This window comes from Equus asinus, chromosome 4 (assembly GCF_041296235.1).
Source record: "Equus asinus isolate D_3611 breed Donkey chromosome 4, EquAss-T2T_v2, whole genome shotgun sequence".
Lineage (NCBI taxonomy): Eukaryota > Metazoa > Chordata > Mammalia > Perissodactyla > Equidae > Equus > Equus asinus.
This window is the reverse complement of record NC_091793.1, coordinates 27862700-27880877: the sequence shown is the minus strand read 5'-3', so window position 1 is coordinate 27880877 and position 18178 is coordinate 27862700. Positions and strand designations below refer to the sequence as shown.

Sequence of the window (18178 nt, the reverse complement as noted above, 5' to 3'; positions counted from 1 at the left end):
TCTTTCGAGGCAGAAAAGATTGGCTGGGAGGAGGATGTCACACTGTCTTTACCTTATCCGAGGCAGTTTAATGAGCTGGCCCTGTTCTGTACTTCACTCGCGGCATTAAACAGCAGGTGGGCACAATTTTTGGACAAAGATTTCTCCTAGGAACTTTACAACCATTCCATGTTCCACTTGCTGCAATGATATAATTTTTTTTCTTAGAAAGCGCCTGGAGATCTTGGTGTGACTTACTTCAACACGAAAGTCTCAATTTGTTCATCTTTTTGCTACCCAAAAGCAAAGCAAAAAGTCCTCAGCTGGGGGACTTGAAGCCTAGGAAAGGGAATTTGGCTTCCGTGGGAAAGTGTTTTGAGGAGGGCAGCCCGGGGCTGGTATCCAAGTACGCGCATCATCCTCTGACTTGCCATTTCACGATTCATTTCTGGAGGCACCATTGTACTGTCACGCTTACAGAATCCTGGAAATGGGAACTGCTTGATAAAGAAGAGACGATGCAAAAAAATTTTATTACCCTCCACCGAGATTTCTCAGCCTCAGCCCTGTTGACATTTGGGGCCCGATAACTCTTTGTTGTGGGGCTGGCCTGTGCGCTGTAGGATGTCTAGCAGCATCCCCCTCTACCCACCAGACTCCAGTAGCACCTCCCCGGTTGTGAGAACCAAAACTGTCTCCAGACATTGCCAAATGTCCCCTTGGTGACAAAATCACCCCCAGTAAGAACCACTGCCCTACACAAACCCAGAGATATTCCTAGAGAGACCTGCTAAGTGACCTTAGAGAAAGACATGGATTCTGCTCCTTAAATACATCTGTGACCTCTGGAAATTACTTAACCCTTCCCAGGCTTCCAGTTTCCTGATCTTAAGAAGGTAAAGAGTTGAGCTGAGTGCTTGCTTTCAGCACTGATGTTCGGGGTTTCTGCAAGTCAGAAGCTGTCATATTGGACTTGTCTGCAGAATACGAGTTGAAGGAAAGGAGGATGGGGGCAGGGTAGGGGGCGGGATTTGAAGTGAGGGGTGCACCATGCATGCAGGCTAGAAAGCAGTCAGGAAATGTGTGTATGGAGCAGGCCTTGCTGGCTGGAAGAGGTGAGAAAGAAGAGGTTGAGAGATGAAGAACTTTCCAGAGGAACACTTGCAAGAGGGCCTTGAATTTGAAGCCTGTGGTTGGGAATTTCTGTTTCTTTGGCACCCAGCCCAGTACCCGTTATCTAGCAGTGACCCAGGCAGCCTTTGAATAGAATCTAAGGGAAGAAACGTGGAAGGCCTTTGGTAGCACAGAGAGGCCATCAAGTGGGGTGGTAAGAACAGGGCTCCAGCAACAGTCTGCCTGGTTCAAATCTCAGTTCTCCCACTTGCTGGCTCTGTGACCTAGAGCGAATTTCTTAGCCTCTCTGTACTGCACTTTGCTCTTTTGAAAGATGAAGATAAATTTTGTAGGGTTAAAAAAAGGATTAGATAAGATCATATATGTGAATGAGTGTGTGTGTGTGTGTGTGTGTGTGTGTGTGTAGTTCCTGACACACAATAACTGCTATATGTGTTTGTTATTATTATTATTTGGGAGCCAATGAAATATTTTGAGTATAGAAGCAGTGAGTGTGCCTTGCACGTTACTTGAAATATGATAGGTGATCAGAATGAATTAATGAAGATTTCTTTAAATGGTAGCTCCTCGTGTCCATCTATGATACTAGACCTTACCGCATTTCACCCTTCTCTAGTCCAGGGTCCAAACTCAGATGGCCCAGGGCCAGGCAGGGAATACAGACGAGTGGACCCAGCTGCGTGTCAGACAGCAGGGAGGACTGGGCGTAAGTTTTCAAAGCCCGGGCCAGCCGGCACGCAGCATGAGCCTTAGAACTGCACTGGCCTAGAGTTTGCCCCCGCACGCCCAGCTCAGCACTCTGCTCCTTTCTGAAGTTCTCTTCCAGGCAGACCCCCTGTGCCTCGCAGCCAGAACAGAATGTGGCTTTCTTTGCGGCTCTTTGAGACCCCCCCCCGGGCTGCTTTTAAAGAAAAGCGTAAACTAGCAAATTCTTGGCCTTGTTCCCCTCCAGGCTGACCTCATCCAGGTGCCCTGTAAACTGAGAAACTAGAGCTGGGCACAGCAGGACGCGCCCACAACCCTGATGTGTCCCTCGGGGTCCCCTCAGGCAGCCTGGCCAGTGTACCAGAGGCACACTCGGGGCACATTGTCTTGCGTTTGTCCCTGTGGGTCACCAGACTCTTGTAAACAAAACTCAGAAACCTGCTTTCCTGGATAGTTTGTGCCTGCCCTGGACATGCAGACTCTAGTATTCTTGTCTAGAACCACAAAAATTAGGAAATTGGAGAAAGCAGCCAGATCTGGCCCTTTAAAGTCCAGGAAATGCATGTTTCCATTTTGACCTCTTAGGAGAGTAGCTCTAGGGGCAATTATCCTGTATTCGTTAGATAAACGACAGCAGAGTGACTCCAGAGTACAGTGGCTTAGCTAAGATAGACGTTTATTTCTCCCTTATGTAATAGATCAGCCTGTGCCAGCGATGGGGCAGCTCTGCTCCACAAGGTCTTCTGAAGACCCAGCTTCCTTCCATCTTGTTGCTCTGCAATTCCTTGAGAGCAGGGGTCAGCAAACTATGGCCCATGGGTCAGCCTCTTGCTTTTTGAAATCAAGTTTATTGGAACACAGCCACACCTATTTGTTTACATATTGTCTATGGCTGTTCTCAAGCCCCAACAGCAGACTGGAATAGTCACAACAGAGACCATCTAGCCTACAAGCCTAAAATAGTGACTGTCTCACCCATTAGGACAAAGTTTGCCGACCCTGCCCAGAGCTGCGTGGTCAGAGCTAGGACCTTGGCAAGTCTGCTTATCAGCTCAGGAGGTGGAATCAGGGAAGCCCGGGGCTAGGAGCTTTCTTTCTTTCTTTCTTTCTTTTTTTTGAGGAAGATTAGCCCTGAGCTAACATCTGCTGCCAATCCTCCTCTTTTTACTGAGGAAGACTGGCCCTGAGCTAACATCCATGCCCATCTTCCTCCACTTTTTATATGTGGGACACCTGCCACAGCATGGCTTGCCAAGCGGTACCATGTCTGCACCCGGGATCCGAATCGGCGAACCCCACGCCGCGGAAGCGGAACATGTGCACTTAACCACTGCACCACCGGGCTGGTCCCAGGAGCTTCCTTTTAAGCAAGTGATATAGACAGTGGTGTGCTGGTACACTTTCAACAACCGCCTGTCCCACGAGGGCAATGGGAGCCATGCTTTGTAGTGTTTGCCCATTTCCATGGTGGAAATACTCCCCCTATGGCTGATTCCAAGCTTCGGTGACATGTCACTGAACACGGAGTGGGGAAGATGCACACAATTGGCTGTCACAGCCAGTGTGAGATAGCCAGCTCACCACAGGACACAGAAGTCTCCCACAACACTTCTGCTCATGTTTTGTTGACGAGAACTTAGTCACATGGCTGTAGCTAGCTACGAGGGGAAATGTAATCTCCAGCTGGACAGCCCTGTGCTTGGCCGAAACTCAGTGAGGGCAGGTGAGTCTGTATTCCTATAAGGAAGAAGCAGAGAATGGATGCTGGGGGACACTTAGCACTCATTGCCACACATTGTGTTCCCAGGTGATCCTCTTGGCCACAGTAGTGCATGAAATAAGAGCAGAAACAGAAAAGCTAAAATGTTGAGATGGAGGAAGGGAGAAAATCTATAGCATAGTAAAGAATGGTACGTGAGCACCAGAAAACATGTGATAAAATCAGAGACTGTCTCTGCTTGGAGGAACCTAAGAGCTTGACTAGCCCCACACCCCCATTTTACAGATAAACCAAGGCTGTCAGAGGAAATGTGATTTACTCAAGGTCACACAGCTAATAGGTGGTACAGCTATGACTTAAAACCACTGACCCTTTTCCTGCCTTACCAGCTATTTTCACAACTGTTCTGTAGGGTTCCTCTTTTTTGGCTAAGTCCAGACATGGCATCAGAATCTTCCTTAATACCACACTCCAGTCAGCCATACCAATGAATTAGAGTTGGCCTGAGATGAACCCTGGTTTCCAGCCCTGGTTTAGGTGTTGTTTCACAACCCACGTAACATTGCCCCACATTCCTGAAGAGGTCGTGGGGGTGTTGACTGCGTATAATGTTTCTCCTGCGTTTCAGATGCCTGACATAGGCCCACCTCTTCTAGAAATTCATAATCTATATCAGCATCACATACCCCACATTCTCCTGGTTCAAACAGTGCCTCCAGCATAGCTCATATGCACCATCTCACTTAATCCTCACAAAACCTTAACACATAGGTACCGTTCTCCCCATTTCATAGATGAGCAAGTGGAAGCCTAGAGAGACATGGGGTAACTTGCCCAAGGTTACACAGCAAGGAAATATGCTGGGTCGGCATAGCCCTCAACAGGCATAGTTTTTCCTGCCACCCTTGGGTGAGTTTCTGAGCATCCCAATGGGTGAGATCAGCATTGTCGTCTGCTCCTAGAGAGCATGCATCTCTCCAGTGTGTCCATAGGGAAATATGAAAGGCCGGCTACTTGGTCCCCCATTGCTATTTTGAGTTAGTATTGTACTCGCATATTTTTCCCTTAGGCACCTGCATTTTCAATCCCGTAGTCCCCTGTGTAGCCAAACAGCTTGCTCCATCTTCTTCTCCAGGACAGCCTAGGAGGGCTGGGCCCAGGTCTGCTCCCTGGCTGCTGGACCCCAGCACCAAACCCAGGGCCTGGCCTGCAGCTGGTGCTGAGTGAACATGGATGCAGGAATGACTGAGTCACGGCACTGCCCTTAGCCTCCGAGCTTCTCCAGGGCAGAAATCTCGTCCTGTTGGCCTCCCTGTGTCCCCAGGGGGTGGCACACAGTAGGGCTGCAATAATATTGGATTCTGTGGGATTGGGCTGGAACAGAGTGTGGCATCTTACGCACAGCCCCACGTCTTACTTAAGCCTTACTTTGAGAGGAGACCGTCTGGTTGACAGGGAGGGAGAAGGAGCTGAGAGCCTGGGGGGAGTTACTTAGCTCCTCTCGGTCTCTGTTTCCTCATCTGTAAGATGGGGATACAGAACCTGCCTGATGGGTTCCTGTGAGAGTTTAAACAAGATGAAAGCAGGGACTCAGGAGTCAGACCGCCTGGGGTGAATGCCAGCTGTCCCACCTACGAGCTGTGTGACCTTGGGCGAGTGACATAACCTCCATGTGTCAGGTTTTTTGTCTGTAAACTGAAGAGACAGTGCCCATTCCTGGAGTTATTTTGAGGATGAGAAGAGCCATTACATGTGAAATGCCCAGCACACGGAAAGCTATCTGGAAGTGTCATTATTATTGTTATTTTTATAACTATAGCATGCTAGGGAAACTGGAAATCTTTACCGTTTCTCTGATTATTGTTAACATCTTTACTCTGTTCCAAGGCCATTAATCTGACCACGGGCCTTGGGAGCCATACTGTAAACTGCATCATGGATCCTGGGGTCCCCGGCAGCAGAGTGGGGCTGCATCCTCTCATAGTCATCCCACAACAGCTCAACGCCTCAGCCCGCACCTGCGACGGTGGACGCAGGCATCTTCCGTGTGAGCAGGGCAAAGCCGCCCCTCCCTTCGCTCGGCTCCCCAGGCTGACCCGAGGCTGCTGCCTCCAACAGGGGCCCTGGAAGTTGTTCTGTCCCAGGCTGCCAGCCTGCTGGTGAGACCCGGATGAACAAGAACAGAAATACATGGAAGGAGAAGTGAGAAGCCACAACAGAGCAACAGCAACAGCATCAGAAGAGCCATCCCCAGGCCCAGTAACGAGAGGCCGCAGAAGGGCTGGGCTCAGAGGGGACTGCATTCCAGAACCGCCAGGAAGGGCCTTGGGGGCAAAGAAAGACCTGCCCTGGGATGGGGGGGTTGTGTGGTTTGAGGATGGGGCGGGGGAACTTCCAGATGGCCTGATTACATCCCTGGAGAGAGGACCTGCAATTACAGTAATAGCCTGGTAATAAGTGTGCATTGCATGTACTGGGCAGTTATTGTCACACGCTGTGCCGAGCGGGTCGGAAGTATTCTCTCCTCCAGTCCTCCTCTCAGATGCAGACTTATACTGTTGTCGTCCCTGTTTTGCAGATGGGGAGACAGGCATAGAGAGGTTAAGTTCCCTGCCCACGTAGCAGGTAGGAAGCCAAGCGGGGATGTGAGCTCTGGTCTTGGGCACTAGGCTCTGCCTCCCCCTGGGGGCCCGGGTTCTGGCATCAGACACTCAGACGTGAGCCTCAGTTTCTTTGCCAATAGAATGGGAATAATGATAACAACAACAAGAGCTCCTTCGAGGAGAGGACCACCTGAAGTGGTGGGCATTGAGCACTTAGCCCAGTGCCTGCCACATAATGAGCACGCAGGAAAGGGGGGCTTTTTTATTACAGATGTGGGACGTCATGGTTGTGGGGCCATTTGGGATACAGATCCCAGAGTCAGGCACGAGGAGTCCCTTTGGAAGCCCAGTGATTGCCTGCACATCACCGAGAACTGGGTTGTACAGAGTGGTTAGTGGGACAGACTCTGCAGCCAGACTGCCTGGGTTCAAATCCTGACTCCTACTTATTAGCTGTGTGACAATGAGCAAGTTAATTAACCTCTCTGTGCCCCATTTTTCCTCATCTATAAAATAGGTTGATAATAATAATGCCTTCCTTGTGGGGTTATTGTGAGAATTAAACAAGTTAATATTTACAAAAACCTTATAAATATACCTGGTATGTGGTAAGTGCTAAGTTTTTGTTAAATAAGTAAAACGTGTAGAATAATGTTAATGTCCCCATTTTACACATGAGAAAACGAAATGCTATTAAGTAACCTGTGCAGGGTTAGTGGCACAGCATAACCAGTTAGTGAGGGCAGAGTCAAGCGAGGAACCCAGGCCATCTGGTGTCTGAGCCCACACCCTGGGGACGGGCTTCCCTGATTTACAGTACGGTCAGCACTCAGGGAGCCTGGAAGCTTCCCGTCACCTTCTAGCACCAGTGGGGTCAGGACTGGTCCTGGGGGTAGAGGAGGAAAGAGAGGCTGGGAGCACCCCTAGAGGTTCTGCCTTTTTCTGCTTCAGAACTGTTCTAGAAACTTCCATCAAGCGTGACTCCCATTCCCCCTCCCTCCCCAAGCTCTGTCATCACTTACAGTTTGCTTACAAACCATGCTGGACAGGGATGGCAGCCTTTCCGGAGGCCGGGGTTTCCCCACTGGGAAGAGGACCGCCTCTGTTCTAGTGGAATGTGTTAACTATGGTGTCTAATTTGAGATCTTAAGAAGCTCTTTTACTCTAAAGTTGTGTCACTTAACAACAGGGACGTGTTCTGAGAAATGCGTCGTTAGGCAATTTCATGGTTGTGCGAACATCCTAAAGTGCACTTAGACAAACCTAGATGGTATAGCCTACTCCACACCCAGGCTATGTGGGACTCATCTTATGGGACCACCATCCTACGTGTGGTCCATCATTGACCAAGGCATCATTATGCGACGCATGACTGTAATGTTCTTTAGTCTCTGTGTCTCTCTTTGCTTCTTCCAAAGAAAATATCTTCTCTCTGAACTGTCTGCACCTTGCTCTGTGATTTATGGTGATGACTCTGATATGATATCCCTAACATCTAATGAGAGCCGTGTGCCGAGCTCTGTACTCTTCTAAGCACTCTACATCGATTATCTCATTTAATCCACACCCAAAATCCTAGGAGCAAGGTGTTATTGCTAAGCTCCTTTTACAGATGAGCAAACTGAACCACAGAGGTGTTAAGTAACTTGACCCGAGATCACACAGCTGCTAAATAGAGCTGGGAGCCAGAGTTCAAGCTCATAACGTCCATGCTAACTTTAAAAATTAATAAATTACTAAAATGTGCCAGAGGCCTCACCAGCTTGCATTGTCACTGGGAGTGCATCGAGAGGTCTGCAGAATGCATCAACATCCCGCCTCGATGGCCACCCCCTCCTAAGGGGGAGAAAGCTGCACAATTGCTTGCTGTCCTCAGGCCTGCAGGAAACATCATTCTGGAAAACATCATTCTGAAGTCACGTTCCTGAAGCGGCGGAAGACAGTGAGCCAGTCTCTTGGGGCCGGGCCCTTGAGAAATCAGAGAAATTGACCACCTCGGCGGCTGACCTCTTACTTAAATTGATCAGATTTTTTATGGCATCATTGAAAGCCACTCGAAGGGAAAACCTCAAAGTTGATTACCTTCTGGTGAAGCCCCGGGTGACGGCTTAATGGATTTCTCATGAATAAGTCCTACCCTCAGGAGGGCGTGCTGTTTGTCCAGGCCGCAGGGGGACCTGTTGGTCTTCAGTGGCAGATCCTTCAGAGACCTCCCAGACCTTCCAGAAATGGAGCTTTGAGTCACGTTTACACGAATGCTGCAGGAATTAGGTTTTTTCAGAATTAAATTTTCTAACAAACCAGGTTGGACAGAAAGCCATATTTTCACTTTATGGTAAATGTGTCTTACCAGCTTTCATCTGCTTGCTGCCTTGGTTGGTAAAATTCAATAACCAGAACCGTCGCTAACTTTGTCTGGCCGAGGGATTCTTGATAAACAGGTGATGCTGAGTCATGTATGGCTCGCCTGTCGGTTAATACTGTGTGCTTCGGGCCCTGTGGGGGATACAATAGACAGCAAGATAGAGGTGGCCCTACCCCCAGGAGGCTGACATTCTCACAGAAAAAACAAACTTTGTAAAAAGTAAAAACAATAAATAAAATAGTCACAGACTGTGAAAAGTGTCAACAAGGAGACGGATGAGATCTGCTTGGAGACGGAGATCTGGAGATGGGGCGTGTAAAGACCGGAGAGGGGCGTACCCTTACGTGATATTCAAGTTCACACTGGAGAGGTGAGAAGGAGCCAGCCCTGCAAAGAGCCAGGGGAAGGGCATGCCAGCAAGAGGGAACAGAAGGAGTAAAGTCCTCAAGACAGGAAAGCCCTTGGCCTGTTGAAGGCACAGAAGAGGGGAGTTGCTGGTGCAGAGCAAAGGAGGAAGGGAAGCTGGAAAGCGGGGGGGCCCTGTGGGCCCCGCGTAGAGAGCTGGATTCTATTCTCAGTACCTGGGAAGGCATTGAAAGTGTTTAAGCAGAGGCATAAATAACAAGGTCCTATTTGTGTTTTAAGCTCACTCTGGCCTCGTGTAAGAGACTGGTTTGGACGGAGAGAAGAATGAAAGCGAGACGACCAGTTGGGAGGCCACTGCCATAATCTAGGCAAGAGATGCTGGTGTTTGGAACCAGAGAGTGGGCAGTGGAGGTGGAGAGAAGTGGACAGATTTGGAATTGGGGATTTGGGTGGCAAAGTCAACAGCTGATGGGATGGCTATGGGCATGAGAGAAGGTTCGGACCTGAGCACCTGAGTGGACCGTGGTGCCGTTTACAGAGATGGGATGACTGGAGGACAAGTTTGGAGGGTAGTGGGTAGATGTGTTAATAAAAGTTGCATCTTGGACATGCTGAATTTGAGGGTCTGAGAGACAGCCAAGAGATGGCCTCACGTAGGCGGTTGTATATGTGGGCACACCAGCACGATGGAGAAGCGCCAGGTCCCACCGCGAGGTGGGCAGGCTGGGGTGTCAGATCCCGTGGGCGAGATCCTGGCTCGCTGCTCTCCAGCTCTGTGACTTGGGCATTTCTCTCATGGGGAAGGGAATGGGGCTCCTAATAGCACCTACATCATGGGCTTGTTGTGTGGTTGTCTGAGTTAATACATGGAAACAGCTTAGATTTCAGTAGTATTCACTAAACATTAGCTTCCTATAATAACAATTATTATCATCATCTTAGCTACAGTAATTTTCTTGCCATTTGTCTCTTGCTAATTAAAATCAAGGACCTCTGTAGCTGGTAAACACTTCTGATATTCTTGGCATTATGGGTTTACCAGTCTGGGAGCTCAGTGAACAGGGGCGGGGTCTGTGTCTCCCTCCTCCTAGCCCCCTTGCAGGGTGCCCACACACAGTAGGCGCTCAGTAACATTTATCCAGTCACGTGGAATTGAGCTTGGCTCCAGAAAAAAATGCTTATTTGAGAGAGTCAATCAAGCATTGAAGATAGCAGAAAGGAGTTAGACACAGACAGGAATGAGGAAATGGCGAAGGCAGTGACAGCGACCATTCACAGCGTCTTTGCTCCCAAGAAGGAGGCTCTTGATCTCACAAAGCAATCTCTTCCAGAATTAGAGAGTGGTCTGTTCAGACAAAGGTTTCCTTTACAGTGAGTCAAATCTGATCCCTCCCCGAGATTTGCCCACACACCATGTTTTAGTGTAAGTTTGTTCCATGCAGTATTTGCTAGAGTATTTTTATCTGCTAGATCCGGCAACCCCAGCTGTAAGAGTCCCAAGTCTGAAGCCCCGTGAACTGGGCCTTACGGCAGAGCCCCATTCTGTGCCCTAAAAGGCCAGCTCTTGGATGCTGATGCCACAGTCTAAAGCCAGGCCTGGTGTCCTTCAGCCCTTCCCACCACCTGGGGAGCCCTCAGGCTTCCCCGGAGAGTCTTGCAACAGTATTGGGTGGTCTTGGCTCCCCTACTTGCCATGAAAAGGTCTTAATCCTGCAGTCTAGGGTCCTGGTCAACTCTGGGCCCCTAAGTACCTTTCTTATAAGGTTCCTTCCAGTGCTCTCATACAAAAGGCCCTTAGAGTCCTGGCCTGACACGCAGTCCCCAAGGCATGTATGCAGGTCAGACTCCTGTCAGCACCAAGCTTCCAGGCTCTTTCCTCTGGATTCTGTCTTCACTGCATCAGCTCCCCGTGGTGGCCGGAAGCAAACTCCTAGTGTCTCCTACTGAGAGCCCTACCGTCTCCGACCACTGGGCTCCTGTTTCAGGACAGCCTCCTGCCCAAGGCTGCTCTGCCTGCAGAGATGAATGATATCTCAGGAGCCCAGTGGAGGGTCGAGCACACACCCATCCCACCCACTTCCTGAGGCTCTCTGTGGATCCCCCCTCAGGTGTCCTCCCCCAGATCCTCGCCTTACTGATGCTCAAGTGCTTAGTGCCATACACTCTTTGGAACAAGAGCACCTCTCATGTCCTCCAAGGATAAAAAGGAAGGTAGTTCCCTCAGGCACTTAACCCATCCTTGTGCCACAGAGTGCGTTAGTTAGAGGCAGGATGGCACCAGGAATTCCGAATACCTGGCAGCTGGAGAAGACGGAATCCATGCCCTTTGTCCCACCCCAGCAGCCGCTGCCTCCACTCGGCTGCTCGTCACTTCGTGCTTTGGCAGTGGCCTCCTCTGTCCGTTTGGCTAGTTTGTCTACCACTGACACGTCTCTCCAGCTCTAGGGTCGGCCCCCGCCCAGCCCCACCCTCCACTTTCTCTTGAGTTGGCCGTCCAACCACATCCCTCCCATGCTTGCTGAAAAACCTTAGATGAATTGTAAGGATAAAGTCTGGAGCCTTAAGCATTAAGTGAAGGTCCCTGTAATCTACGCCCTGCCTCCCTCACCACCCTCAGCTTCTGGCCCTCTCCCCAGACGTTTATGCCCTAGAAACACTAAAACCCCCATAGTCACCCTTACACAGACTGCCATGTCTCATCTCCATGCTCTTGCTCATACCGGCCCTCCCCAAGTCCTTCTCCCCTCTCTTCTCCTATCTCCTTATTTAGGACACAGCTCAGGGAGCACCTCCCCCAGGAAGGCTTCCTGGATCTCCCAGGCTCTGTTTGCTGCATGTCTCTGATCCCTTAATCATCACATTTGCCCCATGGAATTATAATGACCAGTGCCTGTGCCCTCTCACCTTCCGGGCAATGGGCCCCCAGGGCAGGGACAATGGCCTGTTTAACTGTGTCTTCAGCACCTGGGGCACAGCTTGTGGCAAACAGGTGCTCAGTAAATGCTTGGTGATTTTGTAATTGGTTGATCAGGTCCCTGTGAGAAGGAAGTGACATCCTGTACGAGCAGAGTCTGCATCACCTTCTTGAATCCATTGACTCTCCTCCTTACCCCTGCCCTAAACACTCAGCGGTGCCCAGCCCGCTGGGTCAGTGTTGGAGGCACCCTGCCGCTAGGCTCTCATTCCCTCTTGCCCGCGCTCTGCCCTGCTACTGCTGTGAATGTAGGGGATCCGCCCATTCTCTGTCCATTCAGCTGACATTTTTTAACACCTCCACGTGCTGCGCGCTGTCTGGCACTGGGATGCAGAGACGCGCTAGACAAGGTCCCTGCTCTCAGAGGTCCCCAGCCTGGAGGGGAAGTGAGAAGAGGAAAGAGGCAGTGTGGGTGCTGTGATGGGGGGACACAGGTGTCTCACAGGCTGCCTTGGCTCACATCGCAGCTCCACGGCTTGCCAGCTGTGTGACTTTGAGCAGGTCCCTTATCTGTGTCTATTTCCCCATGATCAAAAGAGGAGTAAAGAAAATACTTCCTGGGGTTGTGTGGGATTAAACTAATTAATTCATGTCAAGTTTAGCAGAGTACCTAGCCCATAGTAAACATTTAGTAAACACTAGCCATTACTAAGTTCAGTGTGCTGTGGGAGCACAGAGACACAAGACGGATCAGCAGCAGTTATCAAGGACAGAGGATCAGGAGACGTCCAAATTTTAATTGGAGCCTAGGAACAGGCAATCGACACGAAAAGCAAGTGCCAGGTCTCCTTGGTGCTTCCCAGCTCTCGTGGCCCTCCAGGACCAGTGCCTGGGGAAGCCGCCGCACCCACCTGACCGTCTCTCCCTTCCTTAGGGCCGACGACTGCTTTTGTGCCTCTCGGAAGCTGGATGCAGTGGCCATTGAAGCCAAGTTCAAGCAGGACCTGGGCTTCCGGATGCTGAACTGTGGGCGGACGGACCTGGTGAAGCAGGCGGTGTCTCTCCTGGGGCCCGATGGGATCAACACCATGAGCGAACAGGTACAGTGTCTGAACATGCACCCGCACCTCCACCGCGTGCACCACCCCGCGGCAAGAAAGAGGGAAACCGCGGGCACTGTGCAGGGGCTCCCCCTGCTGGTGACTTAGGGCGATTTTTTTTTTTTTTTTTTTAAGTTTTAAAAATACCTTGTAAAAATATCCTTGTTCGTCTTTATAGAATTAGCACATGATCGTTGCAGCTGAAATGGAAAATAGAGAAAAATAGGCCTATTCCAGAAAGGAAATATTGCCATCACCCAGCTAATTATCATTTATATTTAGTATGTGTCCTTCAAGTTCTTTTTCCAGCAGGGTTAAAATTAGTCTCTGCTTGTCTGTCTGTTACTGCATCACAGAACAAGGCGAGGCAGATTTCCACCACACTTTCAGAGTATGTTTAAGATACACAAAGGTCATTCTCGAGGAGACCCTAGGAGGCACCTGAGAGATGGCAGGCGTCCCCCAAACCACTGAACCTGGGGTACAGTGAGAGGCTCGTGCATCTGCCAGTCAAAGAGACACCCCGTGTGGGTGAAGATGTCACGGACAGAGGAAACAGACAGCAGGTTCCAGTGTGAGCCCCAGATGGAAAGTCACAAGGGACAGATGGAGCTGCTTCTCACACGGGCAGCTCATGCAGCGAGCTCCAGGGAAGGGAGAGCAGTTATGATTTTCTTGAGCAACACCAAGGACCCCTAACACATACACATGCACATTTATATTATTTTTAAAAACATGAATTTATTATATTTTGCTTTTTACCAATATTTTCTATTAAAGGCACTTTGCAATATCATTAAATATTCTTATTTTTTAAAAAATCACTTCTAACGGCTACATAACATGGTCATATTATTCATTCCGTTAACCAAGCCTTGCTACTGGATTTTTAGGTTGTTTCTCATTACTTATATCAATGTTGCTGAGCTAAATATACTTACACAAGTCTTTGTTCAAATCTCTGATTATTTCATTAGGCAAATTCTTAAAAGTGGAAATAGTGGTTCAAACACATCAGCCTTTCTGAAGGTTCTTGATCTCAAATTACTTTCTCAGACTTTATTTCTGGTAGACACCCTCCAATTATATATGTGTTCCCTACTCATCTTTTGTCTGTTTTTCTCTGGCACTTTATTGTTTTCCTTCTTTATTTAGGAGAACTCTTTGCATATAGACATAGAACCCTTTGTTACAAGGTGACAAATATGTCTCAATTTATTGTTTACCTTTTAATTTGGTTTATAACGTTTTCAGTTTGTGCCCTCAACACTGTAGTGATTTTCCTTTGTGATTTCTTCCATTACTTTTTTGCATAGAAACAGATCCAGAGACTAGTGAGATGTCATTTACCAGTTTAATTTTTTCCCTGTATCTCTAATCACACGAGAAATGATTTTGGGGTACGGTGTGAGATACGACTCTCACTTGAACGTTTTCCCAAATAGCTGCTGTCACAACACTGTTTACTGGGAAATCCATCCCTCCCTTCTGTTGGTTGTGGGCCTTTGTAATAAGCAGAAGTCATGGGCAGATATGGAATTCCTGACAACTGTTCCTCATTTTCTTGCCTTTCGCTTGTAAATAATAATGTCAAACCAGATGTCAGTGACAGGGCCATGCTCAGAGGCATCCGATTTCCCTTGACACTGACCAGCAGCTTATATAGAGCAAAGATGGCACTTGTTAAATTGTGAAAGAGAGAATGTCCAGGAAGCAGTGTTTACCAATCACATAGCTTAGGGCTGATATTGTGGAATCCAGAAAGTTCCTAAGAGCTCTAAGTTGAAATCAGCCACTTGTTTCAGCAAACACTCTTAGATCTATTGCACCCTAAGACGGACAAACGAAAATCCTCCAACTTAAGCAAAGATAAATGCAAAGAAGGCAATTTATGTTCTGTTCTTACCTCCATTTTGCTTTTCCGAATGTGGAGGATTATGACCTTACGAGTCATGGGGCTGCACGTTTATTTTTTAAATGCTGGATTTTGAGTACAGACATAGCCTCCTACACACAAGTAAGATTTTCCGTTTATTGTCGTCGAGTGACATAGCTGCCTTGTAAACCTTCTCCGTTCTCTGGTTTTAACTCACCGCAGGGCATGACCCCGCTGATGTACGCCTGCGTCCGTGGGGACGAGGCGATGGTTCAGATGCTGCTGGATGCCGGAGCTGACCTGAATGTGGAGGTGAGGGTGCAGAGGGCTGCAGGGCCCTTTGGCCTGGCAGTCCCCAGGGGAAGACGAGCAAAGAGAGGGGGGCTTTTTCTCCCAAGAGCCACGGCTGAGGGTGCTCAGTCCAGCAAATAGGTCAGACCAGCTGATGGATTTCCTCCATCCTGAGGCCGCAGCCCAACCAGACTCCACGGAGCTACCCGTATGTATGTTTCATTTAAAAACAACCGATGGAGCTGCAAGAAGGACGAGTTTTTCCTTGGCTCAGCAGTACTGGGTCTCTGATTCTTGCTGCTGATCCATCCTTTCTGAGATCAGGGCAGAGAGAGCTCTCCTGAGCCATCAGGACTTTCCCTCTGCCTAGTGCAAAGCTGGCCTCTATCTCCTGAGCTAAGGTTGTAGCTCCCTGAGATCCTCTGCCCTCCCCCACCAAATCCTGATTGGCTCACCTGCTTGGCTGAATGGAAACCACGGGTCTTAGAGCTGATCACAAAGCTACCTTGAAGCAGTGTGGTATAGAGAAAGCACACCCCCAAAGAATTTGACACTTGGGTTCAAATTTTGAAACCGCTGTATCTTAGTGACTTGCTTTTGTGCTTGGGCAACTGGTTTAACCTTTCTAGCCTTGATGTTCCCATCTGCAAAATGGGAGAATAATCGCACCTGTCTCAGCGAGTGTTTGGAAGGACTAAATATAGACAGGACCTGGCAGAAGTTTGGGACTCAGTTAATATGGTCCATCCTCTCCCTCAAGGCTTGTAATAGGTGAAATCACACTTTTTGACTACGTTCTATGCTGTCTTAAGACCCACTCTCTCCAGCAGCCAGATATTGGCAGCCTCAGAGGCTGGGAAGATCGACATGCTGCAATTCTAACTCAGCAGCCCTGGAAAACCTTTTTAGTACAAAATTAGATGCCCATGTAGTCTTAGTATTGTGCTTTTTTTTTTTTAATTAGTGAGTTTTATATTCATCTGAGGAAAGCAGGCAATAGACATAGTTTTGGATCCAGAACCATTTTGCATCTTGTAAGTTTCAAGTATTGGGGTGCGGGGGAGGGGGATCGCCCCTGCTCTGAAACCCCAAGCACTGTGCAGATGCCTGCAAAGGCTGTTCAGCTTTGGGTCCTGGTAAGATTCTCTGGTCCTCTCTTGCCCATCCCACAGCTCCCAGCTCAAGGCCTTCCCCCTGCGGGTGTTTAGTGAACTCAACTGCTCTGAATGAAGCAGGCCTGTGGTTCTATGGCCCCAGAAATGTTTGGGAGAAATGCTATGTGTGGGTGCTAATCCTGGAGGACCCCAACCTTCAGCTGCCCTCTCCTGGCCTGGGGTGTTTCAAGGCCCCCGTACCAAAAGACCGATGTCAGATCGCTCACTCATGGTGTGTTCAGGGAAGATTTTGTGCCCAGGTTTCCAGTAGCATGAGGGTCCTTGTCAACCAGGAAGCCAGCAGAAGAATGAAATGAGGACAGCATGGGGTGAGCCGTGACCGATGGTGACATTTCTCCATCAGATGGGTGGTGGTCTTCCCTAGCTTGAAAGCTCGAAGCACACTTCCCCTTGCCTAGGGCTTGCCACCCCAGAGAATTTCCCCTAAAGGTAGGGATGTAATGGCAGTGGTGTCTCACACTATCTGACGTCGTGTAGTTCTCAGAACCACCACCCTCCCTTAAGCAGAAAGAGGAGACAGGCAGGGGAGCTGGCTCATGGTAGCCGCCACTACAGCTTCTCCAGGAAACCTTAGAGATGGCCGGAAGTCATCCACTTAACTCCTTTCGGATGAGAAGCAAAGGAGTCCTCATTATGCATGGAGGACATGAAGTCACCACCCCACATCACCAGCATTTCCCAAGGCCCCCTCAGGATGTCCTTTCTTACACCTCGAGCCCACGTGCACAGCCACAGATAGGTCAGATTTGCTAGTCTAAGTCTTGTGAAGGTCACATTTTGAAAATAACTTCGATTTGTTTATAGGTTGTCAGTACTCCTCATAAATATCCATCCGTCCACCCCGAGACCCGCCATTGGACGGCTCTGACTTTTGCTGTGTTGCATGGACATATTCCTGTAGTTCAGGTATTAACGTATTTCCCTATCCACATCTGACCTTCAGTTTTACCTCTTCCATTATGCAAATCTGTACCTCTCCCAGCATGCATAGTCCCTAAGAGATTCATATTGGTTAATTGCCGTTAAATATAGTGCATTCATATCGTATGAATGAAAATATTATATGTAATGATCTATACGGCCCAGCTTTAACCAATATGAAATTATCAGGTACCCATATGCAGCCTCACACACAGGGTGGCAAACCTACAAAGTGGTTCCCTGTTACTCGGGGGTGGGGCCTGAGCTGTGATGTTGTGGATTTGCTCGTTTTGCTTGTCATAAAGTGAATATAAGACTTGGCTGGTGTGAGACCTTAGAACCTCCCCTTAGATGTGACCTTGGTGTTCGCATAGATTCTGGTGGGTCCCATCCAGTGGAAAGAAGCATCAAGTCATCAAGGGAGTGGGTCCAAAAGACACTTGCTTGGATCCCACTCGTCGAGAATCAGATCCGGGAGGTCTAGAGTAGCGCCTTTTGCACGTGTCTTCTGAAACAGTTCCCCAAGTCTGGAGAGATGTCCTCATTAGTGGTCCTTTGGGCATATAAGTGTATATTGCCTGTGCCTTTGCTGGCTGTTGTAGAGTTGGTGTTCCATGAATAGCCATCCAGTACATTCTAGATGTCAAACTTGGTCTTCGCCTCATCAAAAAAAAGAGATCAGCATCCAGGTCCATGAAACCTGGCCCCATAGTGAGTGCCGAGCTTCAGATGCATCAGGAGCTCACCTCCTTTTATGTGGTCCAGTCCTCTTAGAATTACACAGAGCAGGAAATAGTTTTACAGGGACCCCTAGGCAATGTTGGAATTCCACAGGAATCCTTTGTTGTTTCCTAGGTCATGGGAATCCTTAAGACAGATCCAAAATCGTGCTTCAGGAGGTTGAGTGCATGACGTGTCACGCTGAGAGCTGGCTTCTGCCTCTAGAACGTCATATCCAGGTCATTTCTAGTACAGGGATCTAAGAAAGAAGAGGTCAGATGTGGCCTGGCGGACACAGATGCCATCCCT

General features: G+C 48.9%; 1 protein-coding gene and 1 long non-coding RNA gene across 6 annotated transcripts in view; one reads left to right on the top strand and one right to left on the bottom strand.

Moving 5' to 3' along the window:
• The window catches only part of ABTB3 (ankyrin repeat and BTB domain containing 3), a 301218-nt gene that overhangs the window by 240481 nt on the left and 42559 nt on the right, over positions 1-18178 (top strand). For 3 of the 5 annotated variants that reach the window (XM_044781113.2, XM_044781102.2, XM_070507007.1), the window contains 3 exons: positions 12721-12886; positions 14985-15074; positions 17033-17134. In XM_044781113.2, coding sequence (XP_044637048.1) covers positions 12721-12886; positions 14985-15074; positions 17033-17134 — 358 coding nt within the window. The remainder of the gene's footprint in view (positions 1-12720; positions 12887-14984; positions 15075-17032; positions 17135-18178) is intronic. The other 2 variants (XM_070507006.1, XM_044781106.2) reach the window with 1 other exon arrangement.
• On the bottom strand, positions 5383-12837 carry LOC139045045 (uncharacterized). The gene is made up of 5 exons (XR_011502630.1): positions 12698-12837; positions 8492-8637; positions 8224-8399; positions 7901-8109; positions 5383-6105 (listed from the first exon to the last, which is right to left on the bottom strand). It is a non-coding gene; the product is annotated as an uncharacterized lncRNA (long non-coding RNA).